Here is a 15,767-nt window from a genome sequence, read left to right as displayed (position 1 = left end):
TGTTTACTTCTGTCAGCCACACATGAGCCACAAGCTACACACTACCCAAGATAATGTAATGTGTCATTCCTAGACAAGCAACTTAATTCCACGATTATCCGCCCACCTGCAGATTTGTACATCTTGTCATGATACTGCGTGTTTGAATGGCAACCCCATGCTTTTATTTTGTTACCGTGCTATAATTGATGCATTACATTCAATTAGGACTCTCTCTTATGAGGAGATTTTTTGAGCAGAAGTCACGAGGTCATTCTCAACACCATTCCTCACCATTTAGCAATCCCTTTATGTGAAGACCACATTCTCTCCGTTGAATATGTCAGATTGCACAACAGTTTTTTATTATATTATGACATTCTGCAACACATCAGCATTTTCATTTTTTCCGTTCTGTTGCAGTGCATTATGGATCAAAAAAATAATAGACGAACCTAAAAAATAGATTGTCTGAAACGCAATGAGACTTCAAGTATGAACATTCAGCATAGATAGTCAAGTGTAGACAACTCTGTTGAAAGTAGGGCTGCAACTAACAAGTCAACTAGTCACCGACTAGGATAGTGATTCGTCCACTAATCGGCACATGATGTGTTGGTTGATGAACTGTTACTAAAAAAGGGAATATTAACTGTTCGCTGTTGTAAACCCATGTATTATGTTTGAAACATAACATTTTAATTTCTCAAATGGCTTGAAAGATATGTTTGGCAAGTATCATTTTAATCTGATTTGTCCATTGCGAAATGTTCCCAAACTAAAATATTTTGGGTTGTGATGGTCCGTAAGCCTCTGCCATTTTTTTCCTCCATTGATTAGTTGCTAATTCAAAGACCACTGTAGCAAACCTACCTCGCTTTGAAGCCACCCATAATCCCACATTTGAATAATCTCACTGTGTTGAGAATTAAACTAGTGTCATAATTGGACGGAAAAGAAAGATTTTGCCCTGATGCCTCCAGATCAGCATCATTCTTATAAAGGTTTTCCCATAATTCATCTTTAAAGCATGGGGGTGTCATTGAGGAGCTTCGCTCACCTCCTCATAAGGACGGAGACGGATAAATTAGCATTCATAATTAGCCAAAGGACATGGACACTTCATTGCGAATGCTAATCTCCTCTCACACTCGCTGTCCTTTACACCCATGGGATTTAAGAAGGGTGCATCGTGGATATATTGTAGGTTCGTCTCATGGATAACAAAGCCGTGGCAGTCAGGATTTTTAGGCCGACAGTTTGTCCCAAATGTGTTCCTTTTTTTCCTCCTTGCTCTGATTGTTTCAGACTCATTGATGGGATTTACACGCCGCAGGACTTGTGATGTAATCGGAACAAAGTCAGGCAAAGTGTACAGACTGCTCGACGTGAGAGCACATCTTAGTGCGCCCGGCTCCCTAGGGTGGTTCTGAATTGGACAGTTGCTTTTATGGGATAAGTCGTCCAAGCTCGACTCTTATCTCAGCACTTTTTTTTTTGCCCTGAATGAAAAGATTGTGTGTGCGTCACCATGAGGTTATAAATTAATCATGTGGAATTCAATCACGAAAATGGCATGGATGAGAAATGGAGGATGTGTGATACAGCTACGCGTGACTAAGTGTACCCGGGGAGATTTCGTATCTTCGGTGTGAAATAGAAAATACGAAAATCACAAAATTCATTGAGTTTATTATTTAATGGAACTGCCATTGTTGAAAGTGTAATGTAAGCTGTAAACATTGCCAAACTGTTCTTGGTTTTGGTGACTTATTTACTGCTGTAGCCGTGTTACATTTCAGCGTTTCACTTGCCAGACAAACTTGTGTCTTAAATATTTCACAGAAGAAACATATTAAAGTTCACCATCCAGACACAACTAGGCCACACGCAGGTTTAAGTCCTGCACAGACACAAAATATGTCCTCAAGAATGGAGTCATAACCACAGCTAAGAGGGCTGCTAACAATAACCAAGAGCAGGAACTTCAGATGACTCAAACCATTCCCAAGCATGTTTGAGGTTAGCCATCAAATCGTGCCTTCCACGCCTGAGACTTATATTTAAATTTGTTTCTTTTTTATTTAGAAGAATACGTGTAAAGATAAAGCTCACCGGTCTTTGTGTTCATACGGGCCTCTGCTCTAAGTAGCAGCTGAACACCTAAGAAGAGGTTAAGAGGATTGGCCAGATTTTGTCAGACTGTGTGACGCGCTGCTAGAGACAAGATCATCAATCTACCACTGACTGCTGAGCTTTCACTGACGATAGCAGCCTGTTCGCGTTTGACAACACACTGAAGGAAGCTGCTGATTTTTCTCACGCAGCCTGGGTGTTTCTCTGTTGGTCTCGATTAGAGTTGGACTGCAGTAACCAGAATATAATTCACTTTGACACGGAGGATTTTAGATAAACCGCTGTTTGTCTCATCATTGAGAGATTATGTTCGAGCAGCTCAGAGGATGAATGACTCCGCAGCGTTCTTAACTACAGATTTCCGGGTTTAATTGATTCATTTTTAAATTAATAATAAAACTAGAGTAACATGTAAATAAATAGATATTTACATATTACATATAATACAATATTTTATTGTATTATTATGAAAATGTAATAAAAAAACTACAATTCTGGACAACAGCAAAGGTTAGAAGAAGAAGAAAGGTAAGAACATCACAACTATGATAATGACGTTCATCAAAAGTGTCATCTACAACTGAACACAATAGATCGATCCACTGAACCATTCAAACGGAAGAACAGAAGCAACCAGTGAACAACCATGTCGACCATCGTGACACCATTAACCAAAACAAGGATAACCACAATGAAGATTATGAGCACAACATGAGGAACAACAACACAACAGACATGATAAGAAGAAGTAATAATAACAGTGGCAACAGTTGGAATATGAACAGTGGTAAACTCAATGACAGCAGTATTAACACCTGTCATGAAATCTGTAACTACTGCTGTCGCACAGTCTCTGACACGAACAGCAGTACACCTGAAGTGACAATAACAACCATAGCAGCATCGTGAAGTGTAATAGGGCTAAAGTTAATGGCCATGACTCTGCTGCTATGCGACTATGAAGGTATGAACAGCTAGCGGGAAATGTCTGTAGCAACTGTGGAAACTGTGGAAAAAGTAATTCTAAAAGAAACAATAATGACAACCAAGAGTTAATTGAACAAGTTAATGGTTCTGTAATAAATACAATGAAGGAACTGTAGGAGCATCTATATCAACAAGTAGTAGCAACAAGTAATAAAAGTAGTGACACTGATTACAATGTTACGACAATATTAAAAACACTTGTAACGGCAACATTCATTACAATATGTTGAAAGAACAGAATCAACTTCAACAGCAATGATACAGCCACAGCTGGAACAAAAATATTAGCCGTAACTAACCCAGCAAGACAGGACAAGAGATAGGGTCGCCTTCGCTGTTAAAGTGAGTGGTTGTGTGTGTGTGTGTGTGTGTGTGTGTGTGTGTGGCTCTCATGAGATGTGATTGGCTCCGGAGCCCCGCCAGTACAAGCAGTTCACAACTAATCAATGACGTTGGCTTTTCTCAATGGATTATTGAGCACTTTTAGAAAACCATTACTCCAGCTTTATATGACTTTGACAGGGGACCGATGGATTCATGCTTCCTAATAGTCAAAGTCTCCTTCATGCACAGACCATTTGCTTCCAACCTGTGATCCCCAGAGAGCTTTTCTACTTCACATTTCCAATTTCTTTTGCCCTTGATGGTTTATGCTGACTGATTGTTCACTTCGTGGCTCTTCTTCCTTAAGTGCTCTTTTCTTTTATCTTTTTTTTCCGTCTTGGAAAATTGAGTGCTCGAGGCAGTGTTCACTGTAAATCATACTGACTAGACGTGCTACACAAACACTACTGAACACGCACTGAAGTTACGAAATGTTTTACAGCTCACGTGTGAAGTTCACTAAGATACCGTTTACTGACTCCACGCACGGACACGGCCAATATATTATGATCCATCAAGGGTTGTTGGGGTCGACCCTCTCACTCAGCGGGGTAGGATTTCTGCCAGTGTGAGAATCTGGTGGGGTGTTGACAGGCTAAAGTCTGAGTTAATGTGTCCCTGAAGCCAGCTGCCTCTCTGAGGCAGTCATCCACAACTGAACCAAAACTAATCTGATGGGTGATTAAATCTCCGTGGACAAAGTGAATTTTTCCTGTCCAGCCTCACTAAATATTCTGCTGAACACTGTTTGTTCTTGTGCATCTCTCATAGTCACTTCGTGCTATCAGGCTGTAGATAAGTTGTTGCAGTGCAAGGTTAGAGGGAGTTTGTGTAATTACATGTACTAATCCTTGTTCTGAACTGCAACTGACCCACCTAAAACGGAGGGTTTGGCAGAAAACACTTCTGAGCAATGTGAGCAACTTAATTTGCATGAAAAGTACTCAACTGGACTTTCATCCAAACATGCAATCTGGGAAGAATCAGCGGCTCTGTTTCCTATCTGGTGAGAGCATCTGTTCTAAAAATGAGATGCTGGCTCCATGGAATACATTTGACTCTCGAGGATAATAGCACGCGTGCTACCTAGGAAGCTACGTGCAACATTGCAATAGAAAGATTGAACGTCCAAGTTCCCTATTGCAGGTGGTGAAGACTGTATGACAATGAGAAACCCAGTGAGAAGTGTCGGAGACACAGCAACTTGAATACGAGTCTTGATGTTTCATGGTTTGTAATATGGTGAGACCTGAAATTTGATCCAAGTGAACTGGAGGTTGGTAACATCTGGCACCGCATTTAAGACTGCTTGCGGCACATTGTGAAGCCCACTGCAAGAGCTGCACTGGAAAGAGCCAGAACTTTGTTCATTCTGTCTTTGCAGAATGACTATAGATCCATTTGTGTTCTTTGATTGTTCGCAATGTTTTCGTCTCCTTGCAGTCACTCCAGCCAAGACTGCACACCTGTGTTTATAGACTGTTGAACCTACATTTGAGATGTGTCTGAAAAAGATTCAATTTACACCCATAATATTGTTCATTGAGTTCAAAGTTGTCTTTGTAACAGTTCAGTTTTTCTCACTTTGTCAGGGTCTTGTTGCTCCACCAAACATTTCTAAACAGACACTCTAAACATCTTGTTCCCACACTCATCTCCCATGCCATTTTCCTCACATTCATCATGTTTGTGTGTGCTTCCTGGAAGCCAAATATCACTGCAATGCCTTATATGGAAATAATCTGAAATATAATTTAAGAGTTGCTGCTTAAAGCAGTCCTGCTAGGAACGGAGAAAGTGACCTCCGAAATAGTTTAATTGACTGCTGCTTGTTTTGACAGGTGGTTTGATCGCAGTGTCGCATGATGTCAGTCGCAAAAATGTGATAATTGATTGTTTGACTTTGGCCGGTCACTTCAGGACTACACAGCCATTTAAAAAAATCTAAATTACTCAGGGCTTTATTGTCCGAAAGATTGTCAGGACTATTTTAAGAAGCTGTGTTGCTGGGTGTCCTCCCACAGATCAAAAACACAGAGAGGTTAATTGATGACTAAATTGTCCATAGCTACTGAGAAAGTGGTGTGTGGTAGTGGTTGTCTGTCTACATGTGCCCTGAGATGAACGGATTGTCCCTAGCATCCAGCATCCTGTGACACCATAAAGGCAATAAGTTGTAGAAAACTATATAAACCTTGCTGTCACGGTTGTCAATGATTTATATTTGTTTCAACAGCCATTTTTAAATAATCTGTTCTCAACTTATGTAAATAATGTAGTATAATAACACAACGTAAAAGTCGGTGAAACACTTCTTTAAATAAACAAACTATTTCCATAAATATACAGTTCAATGAAAACATTACCTTGAAACCCATGACCTCAGCATGTAAAGCAAGCGTTTAAACGCTTAAAGCTTGTTCTAAAAGTGATTAAAAATGCACCAAAGGTTTTTGAGTTTTGTCACGTGGTTGCTCACGGTGCTCAAAGAATAATGATGCTTTCAAACATGAAGTGATTTTTTTAAGTGTTGCTACTGCTGGATTTTGATTTAGGAATCCCTCTAAGCTAATAAACCTTTCTTGTTTCAGATCACCACCAGAGGCTGCGAGACATCAGAGATGACCCTTCGTCGTAACGGGCTCGGCCAGCTCGGCTTCCACGTCAACTTTGAGGGCATTGTTGCCGACGTGGAGCCGTTTGGCTTCGCCTGGAAAGCTGGACTGAGGCAGGGGAGTCGACTCGTGGAGATCTGCAAGGTGGCCGTTGCTACTCTCACACATGAGCAGATGATCGACCTGCTGCGCACCTCTGTGGCCGTCAAAGTGGTGATCATCCAGCCTCATGAAGACGGAACCCCTCGAAGGTAAGGAGGCCATTTCCTTGTTTTGTGAACACACTTGTTTTGGCGTGGATATGTAAGGAAAATGGAAGCTAGCATTTTCTAAAACACATGCAGATCCCACTGTCAAGTGATGTACCTGGATAATATGCAGCATGCTGCGCTGTCATATATCCTCATCGAAATCTGCTCATCACTTGAGTATGGCTACCACAGTTTCGACACCACTGCTGTTATGGTGCCACAAAATATGCTTTTCCATTTCAACTGCAACTTTCCCCAACATTAAGTTATTGTAACTGTATCTGGTAGTTGTATCTCCCATGAAAGTTCTGCTACAACCACTCCAAGAAAGGCCTTAACCCTAACAAAAATTATCAGCTGTTTTGGCTGTATATTTTGTTCAAAGCAGAGAGCCACAACATGGCGCAAGGCCTCAAAGATGTCAAGGACTAACCTTGAACAGCATACACAAACAAACGATCTGAAACTTTCTCCTGTTCTTCAGTGGGAATGCAGTCATTCCCAGGAAAACTGACGCAATGACCCCAGAGCGTCGTCGACCACATAGTGCGGGATCTTGGTTTTTGGTCACTAACCAAAGTTCACGAGCATAGAAAAGGGTAAAGGGAACAATCTACCAATGTAAGCTCTGCCTCTTGGCTCAGCTACTGACGCAGTACTTCTGTAACTCAAGCTAAAATTATAATGAATACTTGTGGCCGATAGTCCTGGTTAACTGCCACACAGCAGAGGTGTCAAACGCTAGGGGCTAAACTCTTAAACACACTGAAAGTTTAGGGACAAACAAAATGTATTTAACACTGCTTAAATACATTGACACTTCTTAAACAAAATCAGAATTTTGCTTTGTCCCAACCATCTTGCGAGCCTTGCAAACAGACCTGGTGGACCTTGAGTGTGACACATGCTATCTGGAGTCTGAATAGCCCAACGGTGTCCAGTAAGGGACACCTTCCACAGGGAACTCAGAAGAAGACCTTCCATAACAGCAGCTGGTTTGCTTTGATCAGCACGTGTCGCTTTTGCGATCAGAGGGCTCCTTAGAGTCGTTTTGCTAATGAGGCAGAAAAACAGGTGCGTTTTGTCTACTAAAAACAGAAGATGCTCCTGCAGCGGCGCTAAATTAGCTTGACATTTGCCCTCACAGTGGAGATTATTAGCATAAACGAAACGCTAAGATTGTGTTGATGTTATACTCTGGAGACGAGGCATCCATTTGTTAAGCTGTGACTTTTTCGGGAGCACCCGTGGAGCCGCCCAGACGTGGTCAGTCAGCGTTTCTGGCTAATGATAATGAGCGGAAGCTTTTTGATTAATGACTCATCTCTGACGGTACACTTTTGCTGATTGCTTTATTCTGCCGTCTTTAACCAACTTTGTTCTGTTCAGCAATTAAAAAAAGGGAATGTTTCTTTTCAGGAAACAAACCTGCAACAGAGCCTCTGATCCAGTTCCAGTTGTATCGCAAGAAAGGAACGTTTTCGAACGTCGAGGCGAAAGACGATTTGAAAGTGAAAAGTGGTTTTGTCTGTCAGTGACGGGCGGATCTGTGAAAGCATCATTCTTCACACTCTGATTGTCAACAGCTTTGTTTGCTCTCAGTTCCAAGCAGCGGCTGACAGATTTGTGCGCCCAAAATTGCTATTCCCACTTACTAATAACCACAACAGAGTGATTCAATATGTGACCCTGTTTTTTTCTTTCTGTGGTGATAAATTCGTCTGGTAATGGTTCGAAAGAAAGTAAAAGGGCGCGACGACAAATCATAATTCGATAATAGCTATTTACTCAAGGCTTTCCGATCATATATTTTTACAAGCGTGCTGTACTTTACAGCCCTAAACCCCAATGTTTTCGTTCTGGCTTTTATATGAAACACTTTTATGATAAACATGCTTCACTTCAGCGACTGAAAACAGACCAGTAACATATTTCATGCGGGCAAACACCCCTCATCTGGCCAGCAACACTCTGGCAGAAGCGACACCTAATCCTCTTACTGCGATCTGCGATGATACAAAATAATCACCGCTCAAGATGCAGAAACACCAAAACAAACAGCCTTCCAATACAGATTTGAATGTGTGGACCAGAGCTCTGATGTCAATATACATGGTTTTGGCCAATGAATATTTTGATTCTCCGGAAAGCTTGGTTTCATAAAAGTCTATAAATACAGTCTGTCAGCTCTCAGCACAACAGCTTTGTGATTCTTTAATTGGGGTATTGGCATAGGATCTGATGTGCTGTCAGTCTCTTAACTTATGCCTCATATATTACTACAAGTGCACACAATTGTTTTGATAATAAATCTATTTATATAGCACCATATAGCGCCATGCTGTATTTATATAGCACCATTTAGACTGAAAGCCACAAAGTGCTTTACAAAAAAACAGCTTTAAAATCAACTCTAAAGAATCAGACATGGCACGCAACAGCACAGATAAAAACAGTGCAGATACACAGACAAACAAAAGAGAAGAGAATGCAGTGTGACATTAAAATAAACTGGAATTCTCATCAACAGAGCCAGTAAAACATCACATCCCCAGTCTGTAAAATGTGTTTGTAAAAAAGATTGAAAGAAGGCACAGATTGAGCCAGTCTTATCTCCTCGGGCAGTCTGTTCCAAAGTCGAGGCTTGTTTCCTCTTTGGTTTCAACCTTGACTTTTGGAACGACAAAAAGGGATCTACCCGAGGATGTAAGACTGTGAACTGACACAAAAGTGGCCTCTATGTCTGAGGTATAGCTTGGGGTTCCACAACAAGCTTTCAAAGTTTTTACTAAAATTTCAAAATCTGTTCTGAAACACACAGGGAGCCAGGGCAGAGAAACAGTAAATCTCCTGATGTGATGTCATCTGTTAAAACCAGAGACTTTGGGGAAATACCAGAGATGAGGGAGTTGTGGGAATCAAGTGGGGTATAATTTATATAACTTTTTTGATTTTTTTTAATCAAATGATTCAGTGGTATCTAAGTCTAGCTGTAGGTGTTTTGTCACCTGAGAGTCTGAAGTTCTGATTTTGCTCGGTTAAGTTGAAGAACCTTTTGGGTCTACCAGCTGGTCACATCCAGACACTCTAAAACAGCAGCTCGGCCTTGAGGGTGTTTGAGCGTATGTCGTCCATATAAAAATCAAGCATTGTGACGTTAAAGTTAAGTTAGTATAAACAGAAAATAAAAAGGGACCTGAAATTGAACCTAGCACTGCACCCCAGTTGGCCAAACTTGACCAGACTGCTGACTGGTGTGCTGGCTTAGAGTTAAGCTTTCTTTCAAGCAAAACTACGTAAATGAATGGAAACATCTAGACTGTAGAACAAAGCAGTAACTTGTGAAGTTGGCAGAAAATGCACAAAATTCTTAAGTACCTAATGCCATAAAGCCATTGCAGCCAATATGCTGTCTTGGCTTTCAATAAGTACATTGAGTGCAGTGAATATTGGGTTGAAATCTAGATGAAGTTGGATAAATAGGTTTGAGCTAGAGCCATGCAAGTGATTGTATCTTCCCATCATGCTTTCGTAGCAGGCCCCAGGTGTCTTCGACATGAATTCAAAGTTTGTCTACGGATTTCGCCTCTGGATCCCCCACAATAATCATCAGACTGCTATGTAACACGAGTTATTCCCCAATAGTTACATACTCGCATGTGCTGATGCAGAATTTAGTGTAAAAGTGCATACGAGTAGAAGTTGTTGATGCAACAATGTTATTTTTCAGTTCCCACAGCGACACTCTGCTGTCACATTATACATCCACACTTCACTGTCTCATCTACACTTTCTGAAAACACCAGACATCACAGCTCTCTCACACTTTGATCACAACAAGTTCATCAATGTCTGTCAGCGTCTTTGAGGAATTGAAAAGCACTGAAAGGTTTTGGCATGAGTGGCGACCGTGGGAGGGGGTGGCTGGCGATTTGTAGTGAAAGAGCAGAGGTCATGTCACAGAGAGAGGGGAGAAAAAGGGAAACAAAGCAGCAATGTGAAAGTGACAGCAGCAACTCCATGAATGAAAGGTGTATGTATGTTAAGCTGTGCATTTATAGCTATGCATTGATGCACTCCATCAGAATAAATGGGGCCACTTCCTGCCCATCAAGTTGCGATGCATCTTTGAGTCTTTGCTCATGAAATATACAACATTAGTTCATTTACTAAGTCTGTAATGTAATGGGTTGTGCTTTGCATGAGCTTGACCTATATATGGCGTATGCTAACAGATGCATCTGGCAGATTAGGAGGTATTACAGAGGACAGCAGCTCTTGTTTGGTCTGCTGAACTCTTAAGGGTCATGTTTGGTGCCAGACAGGGAAAGTAAAATTCATGCTCCAAGCATCAGAAATAGCTACATCTCCAAATATGCCCATTCCCCTCAAGGCGTCTGGGGTGAAAGGTCAGGGGAAGCATCCAAAGGGTGCTCAGCTCTTTTGGTCCTTTGAGCTGCTTGAGTGTTGCAGTCCACAATAAGCGCTTCAGTTTCTTCATCATTATCTCAAAGGAAAGGAATTCAGAGGAGCTTTGAAAAGTCCCTGTCAATCCCCTGTGGGCCGAGAGATGGGACAAACCCAAATAAAATGGAGTCTCATGAAATCTGGTGCGTTTAACTGCCGCCCCGTCAAAATGAAATGTTTTCATTAGCACATGAAGAATCCATTAGGATAAAGTTACTCTTTGCCACTTCATGTGGTCTTCTAATTTCTGCAGTAATCTCATGTCTTCTGTCGAGTTAGGGACATTTGAAGACTGTTTTGTGGTAAAACCCCCTAAAGCAGTTCATGCCTTAAACATTTTTATCCCACTCTGTCTGAACCCAAATGAGATATGGCTCTAATATTGGCCTAACCTTGTAGTGTATTTATTTACACTGCAGGCAGGATGTGGTTTGAGCCTTGTGCAGTACCAGAGGCTTTTCCATCATCACTCTGAAAAGCTTTAAAATAGTTCAGTATGCTAGTCAGGGATTCAGCTAATGAGAAAAAGATGGACGAGATTAGCCCCTTGAAAGAGAAGTGTATTGTGCAGAGAATGGCATAAGTCGTATGTTTTGGTAAAGGGTCATCAGAGACGTATGAGTAAACAAAATGAATTAGCCCAATTTGGGCCGCAGATTATGAAAGATGACAGACGGTGAGGGAAACAAAGGGCACGTGTATGTTTATAGACGCTGAGCATGTTTAGGATTTTGAGTGATCGAATGTTTGGGATTACGGCGTAACTTCATTTAAAAATAGCTCGTAGCTCAATGACACCTGCTGTGAACGAGAATTGCCTGTGACATTGGTGGATGGATAGAAGTGACCTTTTCTTTGAAGTGCCATCAGACTCGTCAGTATGGATTTTCATCAGAACCCACGTTAAGCCGGATTTCTTGCTTCCCATGCCGACGCTCCGTGAAAGGGAGCACCAGTTACTCCGAAACGAAGAGATCCTTTACAAATTGTTTAGCCTAATCCCTCCTCTCAGGGGACACACTCTCCAGCCAAAAGAGAAAAGGTTGAGAAAACTTTTATTTCTCTTCCACTACGTTCACTCAGACTCGTCTCATTAATGAACCCCTTGACAGTCCACTGCAAAAGGCGAGAGGAGGTCACAACCCCTTTCAGCTCTTTGCAGTGACATGGACTGTGGGAATGGATTAGCACGTCCTTTAGTGACTGACCATGTCATCTGAGTGACAGGTTTGTGATTGAGGTGCGCTGCACCGTTGTTTCGCTCATCCAAAGGAGACAATTTTTGGGGGGGGCACCTAAAGGGTTCTCCAATCCGTCATCTTTGAATAAGCCATTTTCAGAAATGGCTCTTAAGTGAATGCTGGTGTGAAACAGCCACTTCAGAGAGCTTTTCATTTTGTCCTTCCAGGATCTCCATCAAGCTGTACATTCCTTGACAACAAGAAGGCATTTGTACAAGATGCATGTGCAATGCTAACTGGCTCTGGGGGTGAATGAGGTCTTCAGATACCCTTCAGTCTTCGCTCTCTTTTTGGTTCTTGGCTGTAAGAACAATAAGCTTGGATTAGGTTTCTTGGGATGAGGAAAGTCTGGACCTTGCCGTCTGCTGCCCCGCTGGATTTGCTCCATTGCTTCCCTGCTGAGAGCCTCTGATTTAAACGTCCGATACTTACCACTAGTGCTGGAAGCATATCGGGGTCCCGGAGTGTTGAAATTGATCTTGCGAAAGTCCAACCAAACCCTGAACTCAACTCCATAATTAGCTGTAGAAGGCTTTATCAAAATCACCTCCGATCTGTTCTACATTGTCACTTCTATAGTAACAAGCAGTGACTGAACAAGGCGTTTACACATTATAGTATCAGTGAAGGCTTGTGTGTGTCGCAGCAGTTTGTTGTGGAGACAGATGGCCCGTTTGATTATGTCCAAACATTGTGCTCCAACCAGAAGCATTGATCTCTGATTACCGCTTTGTTTCCTTTGGACTATGTATATGAAAGTAAAGATCCCTTTCGCATCAACACACAGAATTCTACCCTCCAAATGCTCCATATAGAGATCCATATAGAAAATGAAGGAAACATGCATTGGTTGGGTTGTGTGGAAAAAAAATCCAGCAGCAGAGACCATCACCGAGACCTTTCATGTTGACAAGCTGTTTGTTAGGTTTAGCCTATTCAGGGAGTAATTACGTGTGGCAACTTGGCACAAGTGCATGCACACACACACACACACACACATAGTTCATCAAGGTAATGAGTGTGTTAGCTGCCCTGTGGCAAACAGTGTACCTATGGTCGTGTTGATTTAACACGCTGTCTTGTATAGACTTAATTCCTTTGGCCTGACAAAGCAACTTTCTTTTTGTGCCATCGTTATTACCATGGCAACCAGTAACAACAGAACATCATTTTATAAAGTCAAGATCATTTCAATTAACCGCATCAGACGAGCTTTGTTTATATCCATTTGATTGTTCTTCACTTTGTTTGTGGTCTCTGTCTCTGTCTGAAACTTTTTTTCAGATGTACCACTGAACTGTTTTATTGTCTGCCTGAGTCCGTGTGTGACATTTTATGGGTCTTAAGAGCTCATCTTTACTGTGAGTGAAGGATATAAAGCAAGATGTTGTAACAATTGACGCTTGAAAGTTTTGCTTTTACTCAAAGCTTAAAAATTGGATTTAAAAATTAATGGTTATTATAACTAGTTCTAGATTGATAGACAAATACCATGTTTTGCATTGGGTCCACATCTAGTAGCTTAGTTCAGTCAGTCTGCGGTCTGTCACCACCAAACTCTTGTTCAGAACATGGTGAATGTTAAACCCATTTGGAAAATGTTGAATTTATGGATCAAACTGCAGTCTGTTATCAGTTTTAGATCTCATTCATACCTCTGCGCTCCAGGATCCAGATGCTACAACTAGATGACTCATATTTAATCTGTTCAACATTCAAGGTTGTGCAGATGCTGTAACCTTTGTGCACTGAAATGAAGTGTCAATATTCTCACTGTCCCACTTATGAGAGCAGTGATGCATGTTACATACAGCATAAATAGTTCATGATGGCCATAAGATCTCTGAGCACTTGCCGTCCGACCTGAAGAGACACTGGCACTGACATTGTGCAGACGCAGGACACAGGAGAATTTATTCAGCTCCCATAACAGTCGTGATGGCAGCATGAGCAGTCCAGCCAGCCATGTCCCAGTTTGATGAGAGGGTCTCAGAGAGGGATTACTCCACCCCTCACCATCACAATCGCCCGCCTCACACCCTGCTGTTTGTGCCTGTTTGACCACAGCCACATATGCATAGCTTTTAGGATTTGGAAAACCAGGCTGTGGATGGTGGCTATCATGAGGTTTATGCTCAAGATATTTCTGGAGAGCCCGTTTAAGTCAAAGCCATCAGCCTGTAAGCCTCCATCAGCAGCAAACATATGCAGACCCCGACACAACCCGGAAGATTAATGTTGCATGAAACGTCATCAGAAGCCTTGTCCATCCCCGAGATCTCCACTGTTGTCAGGAATGATGGGAAGGAGATGGGGGAGGTAAAAGCCTCCTTTCGTTTGTGTATTTGTGTGTTCCAGTGTGCACGTCTGATAGACCTTATCTAGACGTCTGCTTGTGGTTAAGTATTCCTGACAGTGTTGCTGTGTTTTGGTGTTGTCATGGCAACAGAAAGAACATATTCCGCCCCTCCTCCATGGTTTTATTCAAGACTGCACAGAGAGTGGTCTGGTCCTGCATGAATCATTGTCAGAAAGGAAAATGTCGTAGGTGCAAATACCACACTCTTGAATTTATTCTTAACTAACTATGTCGTAAGTCATGAAGTCATATTTGGCGTTAGGCTGTCTGAAGCATTATGTCTGTTTCAAGAGATAAGGATGAGCTATACACATAATTCATCATGATTATGTAATTATGCACGCAAACCACAAATACATGTTTTCTGTGATTTAAACATTTCCCAATAAATCTGTCATCTATGAATTATCTGAAACGATGACGTGATTTTGTGAATAACTGTGGGCGGCGTCAACACTTATTTTCTGTAATTGACAATATAATGTCTCATTTTAATCAGTATGGATTTTTGCAAAGCATAAAAGAAAAAAATGGTCTCATGACCACACTAATTCACTAAATATTGAATTTGCTGTCACTTGAGTGGTTTGCTATTGGATTGTTTCATATCAAACACAATGCAAAGTGTGTGTATGTAGATTATTTGTAAACCATTTTAGCTCCAACTGTAACGTTTTTTCATATTATTAAAACCATACATTTCATAAGAAATGATTATCCAGTTGTTTAACAAAAACTGTTTCCTATTACAAGCTGGCCAAATTTCACTTCCTTCACTGTAAATAACCTGATAATCCTGCAGGCTGTTACTATATTCTCATATCTATTAAAAGCTCATAGCTGACCTTTCACCTCTTTCTCTTCCTCTCAGGGGCTGCTCTGAGCTCTACCGCATACCCATGGTGGAGTACAAAGTCGACAGCGAGGGCACGCCATGTGAATACAAGACGCCCTTCAGGAGAAACACCACCTGGCACCGGGTGCCCACGGCTGCTGCGCCACCTTTATCCCGCGGGTCGCCCACTCAGGGCCCGGATCGCCTGCAGTGCCAGCAGATCCTGCAGCAGCACCAGGCAGCGATCCCACGGAGCACATCCTTTGATAGGAAGCTGCCAGATGGGTCCAGGTACAACTCAGTCTACTGTTTCCAGTGTGGAAATTCTGACTCAAAGGGCAACACGAAAATAGATTTGACATTCAAGCACAGAACATAGAATTTTTGAAGCTGAAATCCTGAAACACGGATCTGGAAACGGAGAGAAGGGGGGGAATCACGGGTCTGTCCCAGGACCTCCTCCTTAGGAGCCATCTTAACAAATCACAAATGTTTTCTTTCAATTCCATTTCA

General features: G+C 41.7%; 1 protein-coding gene across 4 annotated transcripts in view; it reads left to right on the top strand.

Annotated features, from left to right (window-relative positions):
- The window catches only part of LOC128764517 (signal-induced proliferation-associated 1-like protein 2), a 94,865-nt gene that overhangs the window by 53,496 nt on the left and 25,602 nt on the right, over nucleotides 1–15,767 (top strand). For all 4 annotated transcript variants that reach the window (XM_053874289.1, XM_053874287.1, XM_053874288.1 and 1 more), the window contains exons 10-11: nucleotides 6,078–6,352; nucleotides 15,291–15,545. In XM_053874289.1, the coding sequence (XP_053730264.1) occupies nucleotides 6,078–6,352; nucleotides 15,291–15,545 (530 nt within the window). The remainder of the gene's footprint in view (nucleotides 1–6,077; nucleotides 6,353–15,290; nucleotides 15,546–15,767) is intronic.

The sequence above is a fragment of the Synchiropus splendidus genome, chromosome 9 (assembly GCF_027744825.2).
Source record: "Synchiropus splendidus isolate RoL2022-P1 chromosome 9, RoL_Sspl_1.0, whole genome shotgun sequence".
Lineage (NCBI taxonomy): Eukaryota > Metazoa > Chordata > Actinopteri > Syngnathiformes > Callionymidae > Synchiropus > Synchiropus splendidus.
The sequence above is the reverse complement of the archived record's forward strand: the minus strand, read 5'-3'. Positions and strand labels throughout refer to the sequence as shown.